Source organism: Microtus oregoni, unplaced genomic scaffold (assembly GCF_018167655.1).
Source record: "Microtus oregoni isolate MIOR12 unplaced genomic scaffold, Mior012 000027F_ref0000203, whole genome shotgun sequence".
Classification (NCBI taxonomy): Eukaryota; Metazoa; Chordata; class Mammalia; order Rodentia; family Cricetidae; genus Microtus; species Microtus oregoni.
The window spans coordinates 34,660,150-34,686,027 of NW_024543086.1; the positions used below are offsets into that span (position 1 = coordinate 34,660,150).

General features: G+C 39.7%; 1 protein-coding gene across 4 annotated transcripts in view; it reads left to right on the top strand.

Moving 5' to 3' along the window:
• Stim1 (stromal interaction molecule 1) overlaps positions 1-25,878 on the top strand; it is a 193,676-nt gene that overhangs the window by 118,395 nt on the left and 49,403 nt on the right. For all 4 annotated transcript variants that reach the window (XM_041675979.1, XM_041675977.1, XM_041675978.1 and 1 more), the window contains exon 3: positions 17,036-17,150. In XM_041675979.1, coding sequence (XP_041531913.1) covers positions 17,036-17,150 — 115 coding nt within the window. The remainder of the gene's footprint in view (positions 1-17,035; positions 17,151-25,878) is intronic.

Genomic DNA, 25,878 nt, shown 5'->3' on the forward strand with positions numbered 1-25,878 from the left:
GGAAGGAAGTCACTAAGGACCTGCCTTTGAAGGTTGTCCCTAAGACCTGCCCTCTCTTCTCTGTTTCCTGACCACCATGTGACAAGTAGATTTTCCTCCTCTTTCTGCTGTGATGCTTCTCCCTTGCCAGGGGCCTAAAAACAGTGGATCCAGTTGACCATAGATTAAACTCCTGAAACCAGGAGCCAAAATAAATCTTTCCTACCTTAGACTGGTTTTCAGGTAATTGTAACAGTAATGAGAGGGTGATTAACATAGATGATTTCCTCTAGTGTTTGAATGTGTTTATAATGGTTATGGTATTTCTATTACATTTCACATCTGGTCACTCTTAAAGGGAGTTCTGTTACTTCATTTTTTCTGTGTGTGGTCATACTTTTATAGTCATATGTCATAGGGTCTTTTTGGAAGGCCACATGATAGCAACTTTGACTACTATACCAACCTCTCTGGGGCTTATTATTGCTTGTTTAATGACTGGCTAGGTTATTTTAGTAGTCTTTTCTACATGCTCCCTGATTTCACTCCTTAGAAAGTACAGCCTTACACATGTACACAAACATGTTAGGTTGATAATGGTTGTGGCAGAGCTGTCTTTGACATCTCTTTCCCTGCCGCATCCAATTTTTTAAAAATATTTATTTATTATGTATACAATATTCTGTCTGTGTGTATGCCTGCAGGCCAGAAGAGGGCACCAGACCTCATTACAGATGGTTGTGAGCCACTATGTGGTTGCTGGGAATTGAACTCAGGACCTTTGGAAGAGCAGGCATTGCTCTTAACTGCTGAGCCATCTCTCCAGCCCCCCACATCCAATTTTTTAAGTTCCATCAATTGTAATCTTATGACTCTCTAATACAGTGGTGTTTTTTTTTTTAATTCTTTGGGGAGCCTGCCATCTACCTCCCAAATAAATATACCAAGGCTCATTCGTAGCCTTAACTTGTCTTGTTCCTAGCTGCTTTTCTTAACTTAAATTTTCCCATCTATCTCTGGCCTCTGGGCTTTTACTTTTCTATAGTTTATATATTTCTTTCCTTCTTATTCCGTGGCTAGTTGTATGATTGGGTGGCTGGCTCCTGGTGTCCTCTCTTCTCCTTATTTTGCTCCTCCTCTTCTCATTGTTCCTCTTATTTATCCTCTCTGCCTGCTAGCCCAACCTATTTCTCTCTCATGCCTAGTTATTGGCCATTCAGCTCTTTATTAGACCGATCAAGTGTTTTAGACAGATAAAGTAACACAGCTTTACAGAGTTAAATAAATGCAACATAAAAGAATGCAACACGTCTTTGGATCATTAAGTATCCACAGCATAAAAGAATGTAACACATCTTTAACTAATATTCTACAATACTCTTTATTTTCAACAGTGCCTTGGGGCATAAATTACTTAACAGGATGATACTATCAGAGGTCCTTTAAAGGAATAGTTTCTGAGGTCATTGTTTGAGATTTGTATTTACCACTGGAAAAGTTCTTTAGAGCTGCTTTTTTTTTTTAACAAAAAAAGATTTATTTATTTATTTTGTATACAGTGTTCTGTCTGCATGTTTGACTCCAGGCCAGAAGAGGGTACCAGATCTCATTACAGATGGTTGTGAGCCACCATGTGGTTGCTGGGAATTGAACTTAGGACCTCTGGAAGAACAGCCAGTGCTCTTAGCCTCTGAGCTATTTCTCTGTAACATGAGGGGACTGGCTTGTTTGTTTGTTGGGGTTTTTGTCCCGCCCAGTACCCCACAACTGTTTAGTCCCAAAGAAAATCATGCATAGATTTCTATAAGTTATAAAGCTGATTGACCCATTAGCTCTAGCCTCTCACTGGCTAACTCTCACATCTTGATTAACCCATTTTTCTGATCTATGTTAGCCATGTGGCTCAGTACCTTTTTCCAGTGGGGCAGATCACATCCTGCTGCTTCGATGATCTGGGCAGGAGTGGGAGGATCAACTTCCTCCTTTTCAGAATTCTCCTGTTCTCATTACATCATTTCTACTTCCTGTATGGTTTTCCCGCCTATACTTTCTGCCTGGCCAATCAGCGTTTATTTAAAACATGATTGACAGATTACAGACAGTTCTCCCACATTTCTCCAGCCCCTCCAGTTGTTTTTTCTCCAATTTTCTCCATGTAATTATTTGGTCTATAATTTGTCCCACTCAAGTAAGTTTTATTTTCTCTTGTTTCAACTATTTGAGTTCAACACTGTTACAAAACCAGTTTATACTCACTACATGGTTTCTTTAGTCTTGAACTTACAGGGATTTAAAGCCTGATTTACTTCCAGGCAATGCCTTTGAGCTGAGATTCTAGAGCTATAGGTAAGTCATGCTTTTCTTTAGATAATATTCTCTCTTTTGAGGTTACGCACTTAGCAGAGGTGTCTGCCCAAAGCATAATTGTCATTTTATTAGTTATGGAAATGATAGTTGAAGTCCATGATAGCATTCTCATTGGCCCTGCACCATGTCCATATGACTGGCCATACTCAGTTCTTGACACCAGCCACAGGTAGCAAGATGAGAATTGTTGGTGTCCTGTCTCTTCCAGGATCCAGCTGTACATCTAGTGCAAAAGTAAGCCTGTGTACTTACCTACACTATTCTGGAACAGAATTTCTGTCTCAGTAAATGCATGTGGGCAAAATCAGTGAGTAGCAGGGTCAAAGACTGCTTCACTTTTGCCTTCTTATTGAATTTTGGAAGGTTTTCTTGAACGTATTTATTTCTTTATTTGCTTTATTCCCTTAGAGCTTTTGAAAACTATTCTTCAGTTTTTCCTTTTATTAAAAATAGATTTTTTCTTACATATAATGTATCCTGATTATGATTTCCCCCCTTCTACTCCTCAGTTCTTCCCCACCTCCCTTTCATCAGGATCTACTTGCTTTCTGTTTCTCATTGGAAGCAAACAGGCATTTATGGAGTAATAATAAAATAGAATGACATAAAGACCTAGCACATCAGAACTGAGCAAAACAAAGAGAAAAGAGTCTAAGAGAAAGCATAAGAAACAGAGACCCACTCATTTGCATATTCAGGAATCCCATAAAAACACTAAACTGGGAGCCATATTATATACATAAAGGACCTATAGGTTAAAAAGAAAGAAGGAAAAATATATAAATAAAATTTTAAGGGCCGTCAAGATGGCTCAGAGGTTAAGAGCACTGGCTGCTCTCCAGAAGTCCTGAGTTCAATTCCCAGCAACCACATGGTGGCTCACAACTATCTGTAATGAGATCTGGTGCCCTCTTCTGGCCTGCAGGCAGACATGCAGGCAGAACACTGTATACATAATAAATAAATCAATCTTTAAAAAAATTTTTAAGAAAGTAATAGTATAAAAAGAAAGGAAGAGGGGCTGGAGAGATGGCTCAGTGGTTAAGAGCATTGCCTGCTCTTCCAAAGGTCCTGAGTTCAATTCCCAGCAACCACATGGTGGTTCACAACCATCTGTAATGAGGTCTGCTGTATACATAATAAATAAATGAATAAATAAATATTAAAAAAAAGGAAGAGCCCTGATGTGACATTATGAGACAAGGACCCTCCGTGATGCCATTGAGTTGGTTTTCTGTTGGTCATCTACTGCCGAGCATGCAGCCTTACCTGTAAGAGTAGTTTTCTGTTTGTTTTTGTTTTTTCCTCCAGTGAGACCCCCTTGGAGGAAACTAAATTTTCATTTGCAAGTGGTTATCTATTGGAGATTGCTTTTGAGTGAGGTGGGCACATGTGTCCACTGCTTTCAACTCTAGGACCTGAACTGGTGCAGACCCACATAGGCCCTGTACATCCTGTCTCAGTCTCTGTGAATTCATATGTGTGTGGATAAAGTTGGTTTAGAGGGTCTTGTTTTCTTGGTGTCCTCCATCCCCTCTGTCTCTCACATTTCTTCTGCCTTCTCATCTATGGGGTTCCCTGATCCTTGAGGAGGTTGGAGACATTTGATATAGACATCCCATTTAGGGCGGAGTGTTCCAAGGTCTCTAACTCTCTAAATGTCTGGCTGTGGGTCTCTGTATTTGTTCCCATCTGCTGTAGAAGGAAACTTCTCTGATTATGAGCAGGAATCTATGAGTATAGCAGAATGTCTTTACGAGTAATTTTATTAGTACTGAAAAAAAAAACCCGGTAGTATTTGTTTTTATCCTAGGTCTCTGGGCTATCTAGTCTCGGGCTCTTGGTCACCCAAGCCGTGTCAGGTATACATTCCGTCTCCTGGAGTGGGCTTTAAGTCAGATCAGATATTGATGGATTACTCCCACAAGCTTTGTGCCACCATTGATTGCTCTAGCATATCTTGCAGACAGGACATAATAGATCAGAGGGTTTGTGTTTACATTTCCCATTTGGTAGCATGCAGAGTATCTTCCTGTACCAAAGACACTAGAAAGTAGGAGTAAAGGCTCTGTGTAGGCACCAGCTCAACTTCTCCATGTTCAGTGAGTTGTACAGATGTTGCCTTTAGCATTGGAGACTTACTATCAGTTTGTGAAGAGACAGTCTTTACGAAGACTGGATTGTTGGGGATTCCCATGAGACCTCTTTGGCCAAGAACTCAATTGGATGCAACTCAGTCCTGATATTGGAAACTTCATTTGGTGACAAGAGATGTCTAGTTGGGACTCTTTCTCCCCATTATTTAGTGATTTCATTTTGATTGTCTTCATATATGTATAAATTTTAGGAAGCTTCTATTGGATTAGGTTTGTGTACCATCCCTCAAATAGCCCTCATTTTTATCTGTCTCTCTCCATATGCCCTCCTTTGTCCTCCCCTCCCCCTTCCCACTTGATCCTCTTATTCTCCCCATCCATCCATAACTATTCTGTTCTCTTTTCTAATAAGATCTATCTGTTATGCCCTAGTCCCTGCCTCTGCATTTAGTCTCTGTGGTTCTATGGATTGTAGCTTGGTTATCATTGACTTAGCTAATATCACATATAAGGGAATACATAATGTATTTGTCTTTCTGGGTCTGGAAGACCTCACTTAGAATGATTTTTTTTCTAGTTTCAACTATTCACTTTCAAATTTCATGATTCATTCTAAAGTCTGAGTAATAGTTGTAATTGTGTAAATATACCACATTTATTTTTTTCTATCTTTTCTTCTGTGGAGGAACATCTATGTTGTTTTTAATTTCTGGCTATTATAAATAGAGCAACAGTGGACATGGTTAAACAGATATCTTTGTGGTAGGATGAAGCATCCTTTGGGTATATGCCCAAAAGTGATAGAACTGATTCTTGAGATAGATTGATTCCCATTTTCCTGAGGAACCATTACACTGATTTCAATAGTAGCTGTACAAGTTTGCCCTTCACTAGCAATGGATGAATGTTCTCCATACTCCACATTCTTGCCAGCATGAGCTGTCATTTGTGCTATTGATCTTAGCCATTCTGATGGATATAAGATGAAACTCAAAGTAATTTTGATTGGCATTTCCCTGATGACTAAGGATGTTGAACATTTCTTTAAATGTTTCTCTGCCATTTGACTTTCCCTTTTTGAGAATTCTCTAGATCTGTACCCCATTTTTAATTGGGTTGTTTGTTTCCTTGATACCTAGTTTTTTTTTTAGTTCCTCATATATTTGTGTATATGATGTATAGTTGGTAAAAAGTCTTTTCTTATTCTGTAGGCTGTTATTTTGTCCAAATGATGGCATCTTTTGCTGTGCAGAAGCTTCTCAGTTTCATAAGGTCCCATTTATTAATTTGGATCTTAGTTCCTGTGCTAATGATGATCTGTGCCAATGAGTTTAAGACTATCCCCCACTTTTTTTTATATCAGGTGCAGTGTATCTAGTTGTATGTTGAGGTCTTTAATATGGAGTTGGGTTTTGTGCAGGGTAACAAGTGTGGATCCATTTGCATTCTTCTACATATAACTATCCAGTTTGACCAACAGATTTGTTGAGGATGTCATCTTTATTTTCCAGTATGTATCTCTGACTTTATAAAAACTCAGGTGTCCATAGGTGTGTGGATTTATGTTTGGGTCTTCAGTTCTCTTCCATTGATTGACATGTCTGTTTTTCTGCCAAGACCATGAGGTTTGTATTACTATAGCTCTGTAGTACAACTTGAAATTGGGGATGGTGAGACTTCCAGCAGTTCTTCTATTATTCAGAATTGTTTTAGCTGTCCTAAGTCTTTTCTGTTTCCATATAAAGCTGAAGATTGTCCTTTCAAATTCTGTGAAGAATTTTTCTGGAGTATTGATGGATATTGCATTGAATCTGTAGATTCCTTTTGGTAGATGGCTATTTTTACTATATTAATTCTTTCAATCCATAAACATGGGAGATCTTTCTATCTTCTTTTTTTTCTTTCTTTTTTTTTTTTTGATTTTTCGAGACAGGGTTTCTCCGTAGCTTTTGGATCCTGTCCTGGAACTAGTTCTTGTAGACCAGGCTGGCCTCGAACTCACAGAGATCCGCCTGCCTCTGCCTCCCGAGTGCTGGGATTAAAGGCGTGCGCCACCACCACCCGGCTCTTTCTATCTTCTGATATTTTCTTCAGTTTCTTTCTTCTATGCCTTAAAGTTTTTATTATGCAAGTCTTTCACTTGTTCGGTTAGAGTTACCCCAAGATATTTTATATTATTTTAGGCTATTGTGAAAGGTGTTTCCATGATTTATTTCTCAGTCTGTCATATATATATAAGAGGGCTACTGCTTTATGTTAGTTAATTTTTTGTATCCAGCTACTTTGCTAAATGTGTTTATCAGCTGTAAGCCTTTTCTGGTAGAATTTTTAGGATCACTTATGTATATTATCATCATCTGCAAATAAAGATACTTTGACTTCTTCCTTTCCAGTTTGTATTTCCTTGCTCTTTTTCAGTTGTCTTATTGCTCTAAGATTTCAAGTACTATAGTGAATAGGTATTGAGTGGACAACCTTGTCTTGTTCCTGATTTTAGTGGAATTGCTTTTGCTTTGAGTTTCTCTCCATTTAAGTTGATGTTGGCTTTGGGCTTGATGTCAACCGCCTTTATTATGTTGAAGTATGTCCCTTGTATCCCTAACCTCTCCAGGACTTTCATCATGAAGAGGTGTTGGATTTTTTTTTTTTTTGGATTTTTTGAGACAGGGTTTCTCCGTAGCTTTTGGTTCCTGTCCTGGAACTAGCTCTTGTAGACCAGGCTGGCCTCGAACTCACGGAGATCCGCCTGCCTCTGCCTCCCGAGTGCTGGGATTAAAGGCGTGCGCCACCACCGCCCGGCTGAGGTGTTGGATTTTGTCAAAGGCCTTTTCTGCATCTAATGAGATGATCATGTGTTTTTTTCTCTTTCAGTTTGTTTATGTGGTGAATTATATTTATTAATTCATGTATGTTGAACTATCCCTGCATCCCTGGGATGGTCTGTTTGATCATGGTGGATCATCTTTATGTTCTTGGATTCCGTTTGCGAGTATTTTATTGAGAATTTTTGCATCTAAATTCATAAGGGAAATTGGCCTGTAATTCTCTTTGTTTGTTGGGTTGTTATGTGGTTTGGTTATCAGAGTAACTGTGGCCTCATAAAATGAATTGGGCAGTGTTCCTTCTGTTTCTATTTTGTAAACACTTGAGGAGTATTGGCATTAACTCTTCTTTAAGAGTGGTGTAGTTCTGCACTAAAACCATCTGCCCCTGGCCTGCACCTGGGCCTTTGTTGTTGTTGTTGTTGTTGTTGTTGGGAGACTTAATGACTGCTTCTATTTCACTAGGGTTTATAGGTCTGTTTTATTGCTTATCTGGTCCTGCTTTAACTTTGGAAGAGGTATATATCAATTATCTATTTCCTTTAGATTAGATAGAAATTTTAAATTAGATAGAAACTTATCTATTTTCTTTAGATTTTCCAATTCGGTTAAGTATAGGTTTTAAAAATATATCCTTGTTATCTGGGTTTCCTCAGTGTTTGTTGTTAAATCCCCTTTTCAATTCTAATTTTGTTAATTTTAATATTTTTTATGCCTTTTAGTTAATTTGCATAAGAAACTGTCAACCTTTCTGATTTTTCTCAAAGAACCAAATCTTTATTTCACTGATTCTTTGTATTTTTTTGTTTCTATTTTACTGACTTCAGCCCTAAGTTTGATTATATCTTGCTGTGTACTTTTTGGATATTTCTTCCTTTTTTCTAGAGCTTTCAGTTGTACTTTTAAGTTACAAGCATGATATCTCCCCAATTTTTAAAAATTAATTTTTAAAAAATGATCTTTTGTCATTTTACATACCAATCCCACTTCCTACTCCCTCTACTTCGCCTGCTCTCCCCACCTCATCCTCCATCTACTCCTCAGAGAGGGTAAGGCTTCCCAGGGGGAGTCAACAGAGTCTGGCACATCACGTTGAGGCAGGACCAGGCCCTCCCCACTATATCTAGGCCGAGCAAGGTATCTCTCCAAAGAGAATGGGTTTCAAAAAACCAGTCTAAGCATTAGAGATAAATCCTGGTCCCTTTGCCAGTGGCCCCACAGACTGTCCAAGCCTCACAACTGACCCCCACATTCAGTGGCCTAGTTTGGTTCTGTGCTGGTTTCACCACTATCAGCCCAGAGTCAGTGCGCTCTCACTAGCTCAGGTCGGGAGTTTCTATGGAATACCCATCATGGTCTTGACTACTTGGCTCATATTATTGCTCCTCTGTCTCTTTCCGACTGGTTTCCGGAAGCTCAGCCCAGTGTTTAGTTGTGGATCACTGCATCTGCTTCCATCAGTTGGTAGATGAAGTCCTATGATGACAATTAAGGTCAATCAGACTACAGGGGAAGGCCAGTTCAGGCACGCTCTCCTCTATTAAGGTCTTAGCTGGGGTCATCCTTGTGGATTCCTGGGAATTTCCCTAGTGTCAGGTTTCATGCTAGCCCCACAGTGGTTCCCACAATCAAGATATGTATTTCCTTGCTCCCCTTCTCTATCATTTCCCCATCTCAACCATCCCATTCCCTCATGTTCTCCTTCTCCTTTCTGCCCTCTACCCATGCTCCCAATTTTCTCAGGAGGAGATCTCCCCAATTTTTTAATGTAGGCACTTAGTGCTTATGAACTTGTGCTTCTGTGTGAGGTGAAAATCTACATTAGCCTATCTGCTCCCATGGTCTGTGTAGCCTGTGGGTTCCCAGAGAATGTCTTCCTCAGTTTTACTGGAGACCTCGTCCATTTAGCTTTTCATGGCATCAAGCTACAAGTACCTACAATCCCAGCAGTTTTTGTAAATATCCTTTTTTTTCCATTCAGGCATTTGCCAAACTGATGCAGTTTAGCTTCTAAGATCAAAGGAGATTGGGTGTGTTCATGGTGGTATGGGCATAGACTGCAAATATCCTTTCTGATGCATTTGGTCCTGTGCTGTATATTCATCCTTTTGATACCAATTATTAAATGTTCTTTTCTTTCTGAGGAAAATTATTATTATTTTTTTTTTTGGTTTTTCGAGACAGGGTTTCTCTGTGGCTTTGGAGCCTGTCCTGGAACTAGCTCTGTAGACCAGGCTGGTCTCGAACTCACAGAGATCCGCCTGCCTCTGCCTCCCGAGTGCTGGGATTAAAGGCGTGCGCCACCATCGCCCGGCTGAGGAAAATTATTCTAATTAGTCATGTATTTCTGTCCTTCTGTCATAAAACAAAGGTCACCAACCTGTAGTCCTTGACTGTTTTGGATACTTTGGTCCTAATAGTTTGCAAGACTGGAGATGTTAGAGTAATCCGGTCTTTGCTGTTCTGTCCCAGTGCCTGGAAAGCTGTAACCTTAGATGTTGACCTTAGGAGTTGACCTGTATCATGTACTTAATGTTATGTTACAGCACCAAGGATGATTCCATGATAATGGCTGCCTTTATTTTCAACCTCAGATGTATATTCTCTGTACTTTTATATGTGCTGGTGCTGGAAATAAAGGGAAAAAGAGAGGGTGTTGTTGCTGCTTTGGAAGAAGCTTCCTAGTGGCAGAGATCTGGGAAACAGTTGAAGTTGCTATCTTAAGTGAACAGTAGGAGTCACAGCAGAGGAAGACCTAAGTTAGCTTTATCCATGTTCAGGATGACCACTGATGAAACCCTGTCTCGAAAAATCCAAAAAAAAAAAAAAAAAAAAAAAAAAAAAAAAAAAAAAAACAACCTGGATCTGAACAGATGGCTCAGTGTGGTCTGGAGAAGAAGGGGAGTGACGGAGTAGCATGTACAAATCATTGGGCTGATGAAAGGGCTGGCACTTTCAGAGACTAGCAATTTACTACCATCAGGAAGAGGAGAAAGATGCAGTTGATGCTCTGGTAGCATCAGGTAGAACTCAGACATAGAAGATTGTGCAAAAGACTATCTAGTTTCAGTTTATGGTGGAGTTAGGGATTGCAATGAATTCCAGTGTAGAACAGAAAGAACCTTTGAAGTTAGTAGACAGTTCTGTCTTTTCTTAATTTTCTCCATTGCAGTTCTAGCACATTGACTTGTGTTAGCAGGCACTAAGGAAATATCTGTCTTCTACATTCTCTATGGGACTCTCATTATTATAATAGTGGTTCCCAGGATTGTACATACTTAGTTATATTATCCTCTAACCCCCGCCCTCCACACACTCACTTTGTTTCAGGTACTATTCTAAGCTGTTATAACAAATTAACTCATAAGTAAGTGATTTATATATAGGGATATTATTCTTACCTGCATTTTACAGATGATGTCTATGATGCATTGAAAGTAAGTGGTAGACCCACAATTCAAACCGAGGCAGCCAGCTTTAGAAGCAAGGTCTGACTTGAATTCCAGCTAGTATAATTAATTGCTAAGACATCTGTCCAGCATTCTGTGTGCTGTAGGATAAACTCAAGAGACAGTCTTTCAGTTATTTAGTACCTGAATATCTTGCTCTGTGCCAGGGCCCATACTTGTAGGTAGGTTTCAGGAGCTAAATTCATTATTCATTTAAGTATTCTAGGGAATTTATAAGGTAAGTGAATAAAAAGATAAATAATAAATATAGTTTCAAGTTTTGATTTACTTAGGGCAAGTAGGAAGGTGCTAATTAAATAGTAATTATAGTGTTGTGGGAGTATTGTCATAAATATGTACTTGAGAACTAAGGGAACAGATAGCTAAGGGACGCTCAGTTAATCTATCTAGAAGTGTGGAAAACTACACAGAGGCAGTGACTTTAATAGGCATAACACCTTTCATATGGAGCATGCTGTGGAAAGGCTTGGAGCTATAAAAGTTCATGACATGCTCAAGGGCCTGAAATGGCTTGATATTTCTAAAGGGGGATTAGTTGCTTTTTCTGGAAATATCTGGGAAGTAAATATTTTAGGGTTTACTAACCATAAAGTAGTTCTGTAGCAACTACTTAGTTTTTTTTTTTTGAGGTAGTGTTTCACTTGGTAGTCCTGACTATTCCAAAACTTGCTATGTAGACCAGGCTGACTTTGAACTCATAGAGATCTGCCTGCCTCTGCTCCTGAGTTCTGAAATTAAAGGCACACGCCATCACACCTGGTTTCAGTTCTACTTTTGTAGTATGAAATTAGTTATAGATACTATGTTAATGAATTTGCTGGACAGTATTCTGGTTCTGTTTTACATAGTGGGGCTGGGGATGTGGCTCAGCTGTTAGCGGCGTGCTTGCCTAGCATGCACAAAGCTCTTGATTTGATCTCTAGCATCACATGTACTGGGCATGGTGGTGGTAAATGCTTGTAATCCCAGTACTCTGGAGGTAGAATCAGGAAGATCAGAAATTTAAGATCATCCTTGGTATATTTGAGGCCAGCCTAGGATACATACTAAAACAAACAGGCAAACCCCAAAAGAAAAAAAATGATGGGTAAATTAAAAGATTATACACTGGATTTGACTTATTATAGTTATAGTTTCATGACCTCTAGCCTGGTAGGGGTGCAGAGTATGAAGGAATGTCAATGAAACCAGGGATTTATCTTAGATAATTAGGAGCCATGGGATTTTAGGTAAAGGTATTGGTCTAGTTAGACTTGTATTTCATAAAGGTCATTCTTTCTAGTGGGTTTTACTTTGTTTTAAGACAGGATCTTCTTTCTTTAGCCTAGGATGACTTCTAACTTGAAATGCTGATCCTGACATCCGAAGTATTGAGATTATATTTGTGCACCACTGTGGGGTTCCTTTTTTCTCGTGGTCTTTTTGCCACCAGTCCATGAGAATGAAGGGGATATAAGTGACAACAGAGCTTTGGACAGCCTGCTAACAGAGCAAAAATAGCCTTCCACGAGATAACTTTAGTGAGACAGCTCAACTTTATTCCAGAGTGAGGGATATATAGGATTGGGGTGGTAGCTGGGGCAAACTCTAATTTGCATCAGGTGGCACTCTCCTATCATGTAGCTGGATTGGTGGCAGCATGCCTTGAAAATAGCTAGAACGTGTTACTTAATTACCATGTGGACATCAGGGAAAGAGCATTTACACGGAACTGTGTCAAGGTTCATCTTTGAGATAGAATCCGGGTGCCTAGAGACATCTCCAGATAAAGCTAGGTAGATAGCAGGAAGGCCCCCTTGGGGGGGGGGGGGGAGGTCCTCCATGTTGTGCCAAGCCCAGGAAGATCTGCCAAGCAATGTTAGACTGCAACCTTTGATCAGTGGAGTCTCCCAACAAATATTTGGATTATGTTTGTGCACCACTGTACCTCTCTTCATTCTGGGATTTAAAATGGCAGACCTAGATGTGTAAAGATGAGTAAGAAATGACTGTTTCTCCTGGGCCGTACATGCTTTGAATTCCAGCACTAAGGAGGTAGAGGCAGGCAGATCTCTTATGAGTTCATGGACAGCCTTGTTTACAGAGCAAGTTCCAGGACAGTCAGGGCTATTACACAGAGAAATCCTGTCTCACAAACCAAAAATCACAAAGAGAAAAAAAGACAGTCCTCTCCTAACCTTTTAGCAGTAGCTGGGTGAATGTCACTGAGGACAGTTATTTCACCTCTGAAACATTCCTGTCCTAGAACTTGGTTTAAACGGCACCTGGAGCTATGAGAGCTAAAATGAAAGTTCATAAGCTCAGTGTGGCGGCACTTTCGTGATTCCAGTACTGAGGGTGCTGGAACAAAGGGAACAGTAGGTCTCATGTTTGTGGCTGGCCTGCACTGAAAAACAGATGAACAACAACAAACTAGGCATGGTGGTACATGCCTGTAATCTCAACACTTGGAGGTGGAGGCAAGAAGCAGGAGTTCAAGGGTAGTCTCAAATACAAATAACAAAACAGAAAAGTGAATTACTGATAGATGTTTAGGGTACAAAGCAGAGCTAAGAAACATGTTTTTATGATTAAATTAATTTTCAGTATACAAGGTCAGTTTAATACTTGAAATCAATTATTGTACCTGCTATTTTGCTAATATTTGCCTGGTGTTTTTATGTTTAAAGCATTTATTACAGCTTACATATGTTATTAGATTTGTCATTGCATCACTTTGATAGTTGTTACTATTAGATTTGTCATTGCATCACTTTGATAGTTGTTACTATCAAAGTGATGCAATGACAAATCTAATAAACAGCCTTACACAACCAAGTGGAAAATCACAGTTTTATAAGATTATTTTGTGAAACATGGGTTTTTAATGTTTTGAGGAAGACGCTTTAGAGATGCTGTTTAGTTTGCGAAACATAGCAGACATGTAGTGAGGGCCAAGGCTGAATGCAGAGGAAGGAGACAGTGATACTAAGGGGGAGCCTTGGAGAGCTGCTCAGATCCCTGTACCTGAAGATGTGCTGCTCTTCTGGCTCTAAGTGAGCCCTGCCACTTCAGTACGCTAGCTAGCAGGGTCTGTGCTGAGGGGATCCAGAGCTGCATCTTCCTTCTCCTCTGCTACCACCCACAGGACCCACTATTGCTTGGGATCAGCTCTGTGCTACCTCATGGAAGAGCACTTTCTGAGCTCATAGAGCTAAATATACCTAGTGACAGCTGGTGCTTTGGCACTTAGGCAAGCTACTGGGCTGTCATTCTAGCCAATGCTACATTCCCCATGGTAAGACAAAACTTCCTTGGACCTTCTTAAGCGAGGAGCTCCTTGTTCTGAGCTTGAAACAGTAAATCCTTGTTTTGAGAGCCAAAAAAGTAGCCTGATTTTTGTTGTTGCTTTTTATACCTTCTAAATATTGTTCTAATTAAGAAACCAACTATTTGCTGGATATGCAACAATATTTAGAGTGAAATATGATTAATGCTTATCTAAAACATAGTGGGAATTGGAGTTCTAGTTTAATATAATATTATTATCTCAGTATTGTAGTATATGCTTATAATCCTAACATGCAAGAGGCAAAGGCAGGAGAATTGCTGCAAGTTTGAGACCAGTCTTGTCTACATATTGAGAAGAAAGAAAAAGAAAAAACTATTTTTTTAAAAAGGTGGACTCATGTATAGTCCAGGTTGGTCTCAGACTTATATATGTAGCCAAGGATAACCTTGAATATCTGATCCTCCTCTTATATCCCGAGTACTGAGATTACAGGTATACATTACTACGCCTGGCTAAAGAAAAAAATTTATGTTTCTGTTTATAATTGGATAACTGGGAGCTTCTGCCAGGGGACATATGGTTTTGAAGGGAGTTACAACTCTGATAGGAATATACATTGGAGCTGTGGCAGCATAAAAGGTCATCTTTGGTCAAGGTGTTTCTGTTTTCTGTATTTACCTACTTCTGAGTTATGCTTTAAAGCTTAGAAGTGGCCGGGCGGTGGTGGCGCACGCCTTTAATCCCAGCACTCGGGAGACAGAGGCAGGCGGATCTCTGTGAGTTCGAGACCAGCCTGGTCTACAAGAGCTAGTTCCAGGACAGGCTCCAAAACCACAGAGAAACCCTGTCTCGAAAAACCAAAAAAAAAAAAAAAAAAGCTTAGAAGTGCTTTTGTGTACACTAGGAACATTTAACTCTGTGCGTCTGTGGGGTTGAGAGTCCCATGCCTGAGCAATGCCACATAGAATGTGAGTGACGGAGCACATGCTCTTCAGAAAGGGCTCTGCTATCTTGTAGCACATGCATGTGAACCCAGGAGTGGAGCCAGGAGGGCGAGGCTTGAACCTTTCATTAGCTCCTTAAATACCAACTCTCCCAGCCTCTAGGTTCCCTTTCTACTTAGATATGAGCAATTGATATTTTCCTCAGTTTTAAGTAAAGCATGAAGAAAGTCATCTTCATTACCATCTACATTTCAGGCTAGAGAAATGGTAGTATATATTACATTATATTACATTGTTATATTATATTATATATATTAATTATATAGCATATATTGCTCTTCCAGAGGACTTGAATTGTCCAGTTCCAGGGGAATCTGATGCTTCTGGTTTACTATGTGCACAAATACACACAGAGACATAAATCTAAAAATTGCATTTGAAATACAACAGTTTACATAAAACTTCATCAGTTCCCATTCTTCTTTTTGCTTCCTTCCTTCCTTCCTTCCTCCCTCCCTCCCTCCCTTCCCTCCCTCCCTCCCTCCTGCCCTCCTTCCCTCCCCTCCCTTCCTCCTTCCTTTCTTTCTTTTTCCCCAATACAAGGCTTCTCTGAATAACCGTGGCTGTCCTGGAACTTGCTCTGTAGACTAGACTGGCCTTGAACTCAGAGATCCACCTGCCTCTGCCTCCCAAGTGTGTCTCACCATGTCAGGCCCCATTCTCCTTTCTAGTTAAGTAAATAGGTTCCTCCCCCCACCACACACAGACCAGGTATCACTGTAGACCTGGCTGGCCTGGAACTGTCTATATAGACTAGGTTATCCTCCAGCCCACAGAAAACTGTACTTGATGCTCCTTTTCTTTTAACATTTTTTCTTTTAATATTATTTCCTTTTTTATTTTTATTTTTTGAGACAGGGTTTCTCTTTGTAGCCCTGACAGTCCTGAAACTCACTCTGTAGACTAGACTGGCTTCAAACTTAGAGATCTGAGATCCACCTGCCTCTGCCTCCTGAGTGCTGGAATTAAAGGCGTGTGCTACCATGCCTAGCCTAGTTTTTTTTCTTTTCCTTTGAGACATGGTTTTCCTTTGCTCTTTATTTCTTCTAGTTTTTCCTCTCCTCCCTTACTCCTCTCCTCACATAATTTAAAATAAAGGTAAAAAAATAAAAAAAAAAGAATTCAAAGTCATCCTCAGCTATATAGCAAGTTCCAGGTTAGTCTGGGCTACTTGAGACTTTGTCCTAAAACAAATAAACTAAGGAATTTGTAGCTAATGGGAGCTCATTTGGTAAAGTGCCTGCCATGCAAGTGTGAGCACCTGAGTTTTGATCCCCAGCATCCATATAAAAGCTGAGCCCTTCAGCATGTATCTGTACCTCCAGGCTGGTGTGGGTGGGCAGATGGGGCTCACTTAGCCAGTCAGCCTAGCCAAATGGATGATTACCAGGTTCAGTCTCTAAAGGTAAGGTGAATGTTGACCTCTGACTTCTGCAAACATATGCACCCATATGTACATGTGTGCATGTGGATGCAGAAACATATAAACATTTTTTAAAATGTCAACTCTTCTTTGTTCTCTCTTTTAGTTTAATTCACTGTCACTGTTTGTATAATTAAAAAAGTATAAGGGAAAATTCTAGTATACCTATTTTTTTCATGTGAAAACATATAACAAAACAAAAAATGTTCTCTTTGGCAATGGAGACTTTCATATAATACCTATATGTCAAAATGTATGGATTAGGAGTTTACTGCGTGCTTCACTGTGTGACACTCAAGATGTCACACTGAAGCTCCCATGACAAGATTTTCCCTTTCTTCCTTTTTTTTCTTTCTCCTTTTTCTTGTGACTTTTATTTTGTTTTATTTTTTGGGGAAAGGGAGATGGGTGGGATCAGGAGGCGTGATGTGAAAGGCACAAAGAATAAATAAAAACAAAGTTACAAAAAAAGAATGTTACATGACTGAAGTTCATAAGCAATGTGTTGGGAAGGTGTATAGCTGGAGACAGATGATTTATGTGGAGATCTTGGTGGGCTGGTTCACAAGTATTTCCTGTGACTTGTATGCTTTTCCCTTGCAGTTTCTAAGGGAAGACCTCAATTACCATGATCCAACAGTGAAGCACAGCACCTTCCATGGTGAGGATAAGCTTATCAGCGTGGAGGACCTGTGGAAAGCATGGAAGGCATCTGAAGGTAACAGGCAGCCTGGCTGTCAGCTCTAGTTGTCAGAGGTTAGAAGAGAGGAGATGAGTAGGTGCCTGACTCTAAAAGACATGGACAAAAAATGCTGAACAAGGTGTGACTCGCTGAAATCATTCTGTGTACAGTCATGTGGTAAGACTGAGCTGTGGTCATTATGCTGGGGAAGAGAGTTGAAGTCTTCCTTCATCAGGATGTCCTGAACTCCAGCCTAACTCGTCTTCTGTCCTCATACTGTCCCACATAATCTCCCGAGAAAAGACTCTTGCTGTCCTCTGCTCCCTGCTGAGCCCCACCTCTTCTGGGTCCAGGTGGTTCAGAGGTCGAGCAACAGTAAAGACGGGTCCATTCCTAATTCTAGCTCCCCCCGCAGAAAAAACCTGAATAGTTCTTCATCCTTGAATAAAACATTTTCAGCCTCTTTTCGATCTAGATTTCCTTTTTGTAAACACTTTTATAATATCTTTCTTAAGTCCCTGAATTGGTCACAGACTCACTCCCAAGTGTGGTTTGATTCATACAGAGCTGAATTGCATTGCCAGCTTCTGAGCCTTGAACCCTGGGCGGTGGCACTGCCCTATTAAATGTGGTGCCTTCAGTGGGCACATTACTGACTCACGTTGAATTTCTCAGTGAAAATTGTAGATCTTTCTACTAATTAAGCTCCTAAACCATGACTACCTGTTTTTTTCCTCCTCTAGAACATTTTATTCTGAAATTTGAGGGAAAGAGTATGTTTAGTTTTATGAAACTCAACAGGGAACAAGATAGCAGGTTTTGAGCTTTATTTATCTCTGTGGAGTGTCCTTGGATCTCAACAACGATGGAAACAGTGACTTGGCATATAGTTCAGTTGGTGGGGAGCTTCCTTCACACGCACAAGGCCCCGAATTTGCTCCCCACCACTGGATAAATCAGCTGTGGTGGTTCACATATATAATATCAGCTCTTGGGAAGGAGAAGCATCAGGATCAGAAATTCATGAGTATCCTCACTAAGTTCATTGGCAGCCTTGGGTCTATGAAACATAGTCGCTAAATTACATAGATTTTTAGATAGACAGACAGACAGATAAAAAAGATTGGCCACAGTCTTTTCCCAACGTCTTGTACATATGTGTCCCAGTTCCTTTGCTGTGGTCAAACTTAGGGAGGAAAGGGTTCATTTGGTTTATAGCTTATAGTCCATTATCGGGAGAAGCCAAGGCAGAAACTCAAGTCAGGAACCTTGAGGCAGAGACCATAAAGGAAGCTGCTTACTGACTTGCTTTTCATGGCTTGTTTAGCCCGCTTTCTTATTTCATTCAGGACCACCTGGTGCCCTGGGCTGGGGTGGCACCCCATGAGCAGCCTGTGCTCTCCCACATCAACCATTAATTAAAAAATGCCTCACGAACTTACCTACAGGTCGATCTAATGGAGACATTTTCTCATTTGAGGTTTCCTTAGCTTGTGCCAAGTTGACCAAAAACAAAACAACAACAAGAAAAAAAAGCAAAGTAAAAAAATAAAAACATAAACAAAAACCACCTGACTAATACAAGGTGTTAAGAAAGGTTAAACTTGGGGCTGGAGAGATGGCTCAGAGGTTAAGAGCACTGTCTGCTCTTCCAAAGGTCCCGAGTTCAAGTCCCAGCAACCACATGGTGGCTCATAACCATTTGTAATGCAATCTGGTGCTCTTTTCTGGTGTGAAGACATACATGCAGATGGAGCACTCATACACATAAAATTCATAAATCTTAAAAAAAAAGAAACTTGATTGACCCATGGGTTCAGAATTTTGGGACTGTCTCCCTGTGTTGCTCATACTGGCTGCAGACTCTTGGATCTTCCTTTCTTAGCCTCTTAAGCTGTTGCAGCTATAGGAACCTGACACTGTTTGTAATTTTTCTGGTTTTCAGATGAGGAAACTTAGGACTGGGCTTATAAAATCATATGTTTACTATCATGCATTTAGGAGAGCCAGAAGTAGATGTAAATCCTCTGACCCTTGTAGACCAATGCATTTCCTTGTCATCTGATGGCAGAAAACACTACTTTTAATAGAACGAGGCTGTTTTTATTTGTATTCAAATTCTTGTTTTTTTTTTTGTTTTGTTTTTTTGAGACAGGGTTTCTCTGTGGTTTTGGAGCCTGTCCTGGAACTAGCTCTTGTAGACCAGGCTGATGTATTCAAATTCTTATCTAGGACTGTAGAATTTTATACCCAAGAAGGAACCTGTGTATATAGGCAGAGAGTATTAGATTCATTAGATTTGCAGCAGGAAATGGAGTCTAATCCTTGTTCTGCAGTGGGGTGAAAAGGGAGTTGCTGCTACTTAACTGTTTTATCAGTTTAGAGAAAGTGTGTAAAGAAGCAGGGAGGAGAAAGCCTCCAGAAGTCTTCCGAAGCAAAGACCCCACCCCTAAGCTCCACACCCTGCTCCTGTGTCTTTACAGCTCCTCAGCGATTCGGGCTGTCTACTGATGAGATCTGAATCTAGGACATGAGCTTTGGAGGTATATTAGCATTGCCAGGAAAAATCTTCCATTAGTTCTGTTTAATTTTGATTTTCTTCTCTAATAACATGATGATAAGGAGCTTTGTTTTTAAGAGTAGGTTTTATAAGTACAAACTTAGAATGCAAGAGACAAGAAACATAATCTTGGCCTTTTTAACAAGCTCAAAGAAAAGTAACTAAGAAAGGAAAGTGACCAAAGGGAAGGCAGAAATAGAGGTTTGAATCATAATACTAGAAAACAGCCCCACAATTTTCTGGTAATAACTTTATTTCTGGACTTAGTAACAATTTGGAACACTTCCAGTGTATTTTGAATTACAGGAACATGGAAGACAATGAAGCAAGTTTTTTAGAAGGTACTGGGACTCATTTACCCTTAGTAGTAAAACGTTCTAACGTACAGCAGAGTACTTCACTGCCGAGAAGTCATATAGATACACCTTTTAAAGACTGGTTTACCATGTGGTTTGATAGATAAGTAAGACTCTCCTTGTGTCTAATACTTTGCCTCATTATTCCGAAAAAGGCATCTATTCTCTCTAGAGGGACAGTTTCCAGAGCTACCAAAAGCTTGTGGTGCTGTGGCTGCCCTGCGTGCCGCTACTGGTGGCAGCATCAGCGTCAATCACTGGTGCTCAGAGAATCAGCAGGCTTAGGCCACTCCTTTTTATGATTATTGTTGTTAACATTCTCTGATTCATGGTGGAAACCAGTATTTGTTTTTCATTTTTCCTGTATTATTTAGATCTTAGCAGAAAAGTTTGCTAATCATACATTAACCAGCTCTGGTTTTAATAATAAAAACAACACTACAATTAAATCAAAGAGGTAGGCCTTTTGTTGGCAAGGTCCCTGGCGAACAGGGAGCCTGGTCCTGTACCTGAAGACCCTTCTGAGTGGTGAGAGGGATCTTGGCCCACGGCAGGAGCCAGGAAACGGAGCGAGGGCATTTTGTAAGCGGAGCCACTGGCCAGCAGGGAAACCTGATCTGGTTTTAAAAGACCCATTAGATAGCATCGATAGGAGGAGATGGGCAGGGGCCAAGGCAAGAATTCACCCAACAATCTGAAAAACAACATGAAAACACCAGAACCCAATGATCTTACAACAGAAGGACTTGAACACCCTAACACAGAAGAAGTGGAAAAAATTGACTTTATGAAAACAATAGAGTCCCTTAAACAACATGTAAAAAATGCCCATATAAAAATGGATGAGAAGTACAACAAAAAGTTTGAAGAAATGAGTAAATACGAACATGATACCCTGGGAAACCAAGAAAAAAACGATTAAACAGGTAATTAAACAGGTAATGAATTAAACAGTTCAAGAATTGAAAACTGAAAGGGAAGCAAGGAAGGAAACACAAACTGAGGACCAGCTGGATATGGAAAATCTAGGTCAACGAGCAGAGACTACAGAAACAAGCATAATCAATAGAATACAAGAGATAGAAGAAAGAATCTCAGATTCTGCGGACACCATAGAGAAAAAAACACACTGATCAAAGAAAACAGCAAAGCCAACAAATTCTTATCACAAAACATTCAGGAAATATGGGACATAATAAAAAGACCAAACCTAAGAATAATAGGAATAGAAGAATGAGAAGAGTCACAGCTCAAAGGCCCAGAAAATATTTTTAACAAAATCATGGAAGAAAACTTTCCCAAAATAAAGAAAGATATTCCTTTGAATATTCAAGAAGCATACAGAACAACAAACAGACTGGATCAAAGAAAAACATCCCCTCGCCATATAATAATCAGAACACAAAATATACAGGTTAAAGAAAGAATATTAAGAGCTGCAAAGGAAAAAGGCCAAGTAACTTATAAAGGTAGACCGATCAGACTTACACCTGACTTCTCTATGGAAATCATGAAAGCCAGAAGGTCCTGGACAGAGGTACTCCAGAAACTAAGAGACCATGGATGCAAGCCCAGACTACTATACCCAGCCAAGCTATTGTTCACTATCAATGGAGAATACAAGACATTCCAGGATAAGAACAAATTTAAACACTACGTAGCCACAAATCCAGCCCTACAGAAAGTAATAGAAGGAAAATCACAACCCAAGGAATCCAACATTGCCAACACTGCCTACAATAACTCAGGCATCTAGCCACCCTTCACCAGCACAACTCAAAGAAGGGAGACACACAAACTCTACTACCAAAAACAATAAGAATAACCGGAGTAAACAACCACTGGTCATTAATATCACTTAATATTAATGGTCTCAATTCACCTATAAAAAGGCACAGGCTAAGAGATTGGATACGAAAACAGGATCCAACATTCTGCTGTTTGCAAGAAACACATCTAAACCACAAAGACAGGCATCTACTCAAAGAGTAAAAGGTTGGGAAAGGTGTTTCAAGCAAATGGTCCTAAGAAAAAAGCAGGTGTGGCCATACTAATTTCTAACAAAACTGACTTCAAACTAAAATCAATCAGAAGAGATCGTGATGGACACTTTATACTCATAACAGGAACAATTCATCAGGATGAAGTCTCAATCCTGAATATCTACGCCCCTAATATAAAAGCACCCACTTATGTAAAAGAAATATTCCTAGAACTCAAGGCAGACATCAAACCACACACACTAGTAGCAGGAGACTTCAACACCCCTCTCTCTCCAATGGACAGGTCAATCAGACAGAAACCTAATAGAGAATTGAGAGAATTGTTGGAGGTAATGAAGCAAATGGACTTAACAGACATCTGTAGAACACTCCACCCAAATAGGAAAGAACATGCTTTCTTCTCTGCAGCTCATGGAACTTTCTCGAAAATTGACCACATACTCGGAAACAAAGGAAACCTCCACAGATACAAAAAAATATCAGTGTCCACCTGTGTCTTATCAGATCACCACAGACTAAAGTTAGAAGGCAACAACAATGCTACCCCCAGAAAGCCGACAAACTCATGGAAACTGAACAGTCAACTACTGAACCACACCTGGGTCAAGGAAGAAATTAAGAAAGAAATTAAAGTCTTCCTTGAATTTAATGAAAATAAAGAGACAACATACCTATGGGACACTATGAAAGCAGTCCTGAAAGGAAAGTTCATAGCACTAAGTGCCCACTTAAAGAAAACGGAGAAAGCATACACTGGGGACTTAACAGCACATCTGAAAGCTCTAGAAAAAAAAAAAAAGCAGACGCACCCAGGAGGAGTAGAAGACTGGAAATAATCAAACTGAGAGCTGAAATCAACAAAATAGAAACACAGAAAACAGTCCAAAGAATCAATGAAACAAAAAGTTAGTTCTTGGAGAAAATCAAAAAGATCGACAAACCCCTATCCAAACTAATTAAACGACAGGGAGAGAACACGCAAATAAATAAGATCCGAAATGAAAAGGGGGACATAACCACAGACACAGAGGAAATTCAGAGAATCATTAGATCTCACTACAAAAGCCTGTATGCCACAAAACTGGAAAATACAAAAGAAATGGACATTTTTTTAAATAAGTACCATATACCAAAGCTAAACCAAGACCAGGTGAATGATCTAAATAGACCTATTAGTAGCGAAGAATTAGAAATGGTTATCAAAAATCTCCCTTCATAAAAAAGCCCAAGACCAGATGGTTTCAATGCAGAATTCTACCAGAACTTCCAAGAAGACCTAATACCTATACTACTTAATGTATTTCACAATATAGAAACAGAAGAGTCATTGCCAAACTCCTTTTATGAAGCTACAGTTACCCTGATACCAAAACCACAGAAAGACCCAACCAAGAAAGAGAATTACAGGCCTATCTCACTCATGAATATCGACACAAAAATTCTCAATAAAATACTGGCAAACCGAATCCAAGAACACATTAGAAAAATTATCCATTATGATCAAGTAGGCTTCATCCCAGAGATGCAGGGCTGGTTCAACATACGCAAATCTATCAATGTAATCCACCATATAAATAAACTGAAAGAAAAAAAACCATATGATCATTTCTTTAGATGCTGAAAAAGCATCCGACAAAATTCAACACCCCTTTATGATAAAAGTCTTGGAGAGATTCGGGATACAAGGGTCATACTTAAATATAATAAAAGCTATTTACAGCAAGCCGACAGCTAACATTAAATTAAACAGAGAAAAACTCAAAGCTATCCCACTAAAATCAGGAACACGACAAGGATGTCCACTCTCTCCATACCTCTTCAATATAGTGCTTGAAGTTCTAGCAATAGCAATAAGACAACATAAAGGGATCAAGGGGATTTGTATTGGAAAGGAAGAAGTTAAGCTTTCATTATTTGCAGATGATATGATAGTATACACAAGCGACCCCCAAAACTCTACCAAGGAACTCCTACAGCTGGTAAACAACTTTAGTAATGTGGCAGGATACAAGATCAACTCCAAAAAATCAGTTGCCTTCCTATACACTAAGGATAAGGAAGCAGAGAGGGAAATCCGAGAAGCATCACCTTTCACGATAGCCACAAATAGCATAAAATATCTTGGGGTAACTCTGACCAAGGAAGTGAAAGATGTATTTGACAAGAACTTTAAGTCTTTGAAGAAAGAAATTGAAGATCACACCAGAAAATGGAAGGATCTCCCTTTCTCTTGGATTGGGAGGATCAACATAGTAAAAATGGCAATTCTACCAAAAGCAATCTATAGATTCAATGCAATCCCCATCAAAATCCCATCAAAATTCTTCACAGATCTGGAGAAGACAATAATCAACTTTATATGGAAAAACAAAAAACCCAGGATAGCCAAAACAGTCTTATACAATAAAGGATTGTCTGGAGGCATTACCATCCCTGACTTCAAACTCTATTACAGAGCTACAGTATTGAAAACAGCTTGGTATTGTCATAAAAACAGAGAAGTTGACCAATGGAATCGAATAGAAGACGCTGACTTTAACCCACAAACCTATGAACACCTGATTTTTGATAAAGGAGCTAAAAGTATACAATGGAAAAAAAGAGAGCATCTTCAACAAATTGTGCTGGCAAAACTGGATGTCAATCTGTAGAAGAATGAAAATAGATCCATATGTATCACCATGCACAAAACTCAAGTCCAAATGGATTAAAGACCTCAATATCAGTCCGAACACACTGAACCTGATAGAAGAGAAAGTGGGAAGTACTCTACAACACATTGGCACAGGAGACCACTTCCTACGTATAACCCCAGCAGCACAGACATTAAGGGCCTCATTGAATAAGTGGGACCTACTGAGACTGAGAAGCTTCTGTAAAGCAAAGGAACATGGTCACTAAGACAAAAAGGCAACCTACTGACTGGGAGAAGATCTTCACCAACCCTGCAACTGACAAAGGTCTGATCTCCAAAATATATAAAGAACTCAAGAAACTAGACCGTAAAAGGCTCATCAACCCAATTATAAAATGGGGCACTGAGCTGAACAGAGAATTCTCAACAGAAGAAGTTCAAATGGCCAAAAGACACTTAAGGTCATGCTCAACTTCCTTAGCGATCAGGGAAATGCAAATCAAGACAACTTTAAGATACCATTTTACACCGGTCAGAATGGCTAAAATAAATAACACCAATGATAGCCTTTGCTGGAGAGGTTGTGGAGAAATGGGTACACTCATCCATTGCTAGTGGGAATGCAAACTTGTGCAACCACTTTGGAAAGCAGTGTGGCGGTTTCTCAGGAAATTCAGGATCAACCTACCCCTGGACCCAGCAATACCACTCTTGGGAATATACCCAAGAGATGCCCTGTCATACAACAAAAGTATATGCTCAACTATTTTCATAGCAGCATTGTTTGTAATAGCCCTTCAATGGAAGAATGGATGAAGAACGTATGGAATATATACATATTAGAGTACTAATGAGCAGTAAAAAACAATGACTTCTTGAATTTTGCATGCAAATGGATGGAAATAGAAAACACTATCCTGAGTGAGGTAACCCAGACCCAAAAAGAGGAACATGGGATGCACTCACTCATATTTGGTTTCTAGCCATAAATAAAGGACATTGAGCCTATAATTCGCGATCCTAGAGAAGCTAAATAAGAAGGTGAACCCAGAGAAAAACATATAGGCATCCTCCTGAATATTAACCTTCATCAGGCAATGAAAGGAGACAGAGACAGAGACCCACATTGGAGCACCGGACAGAAATCTCAAGGTCCAAATCAGGAGCAGAAGGAGAGAGAGCACGAGCAAGGAACTCAGGACTGCGAGGG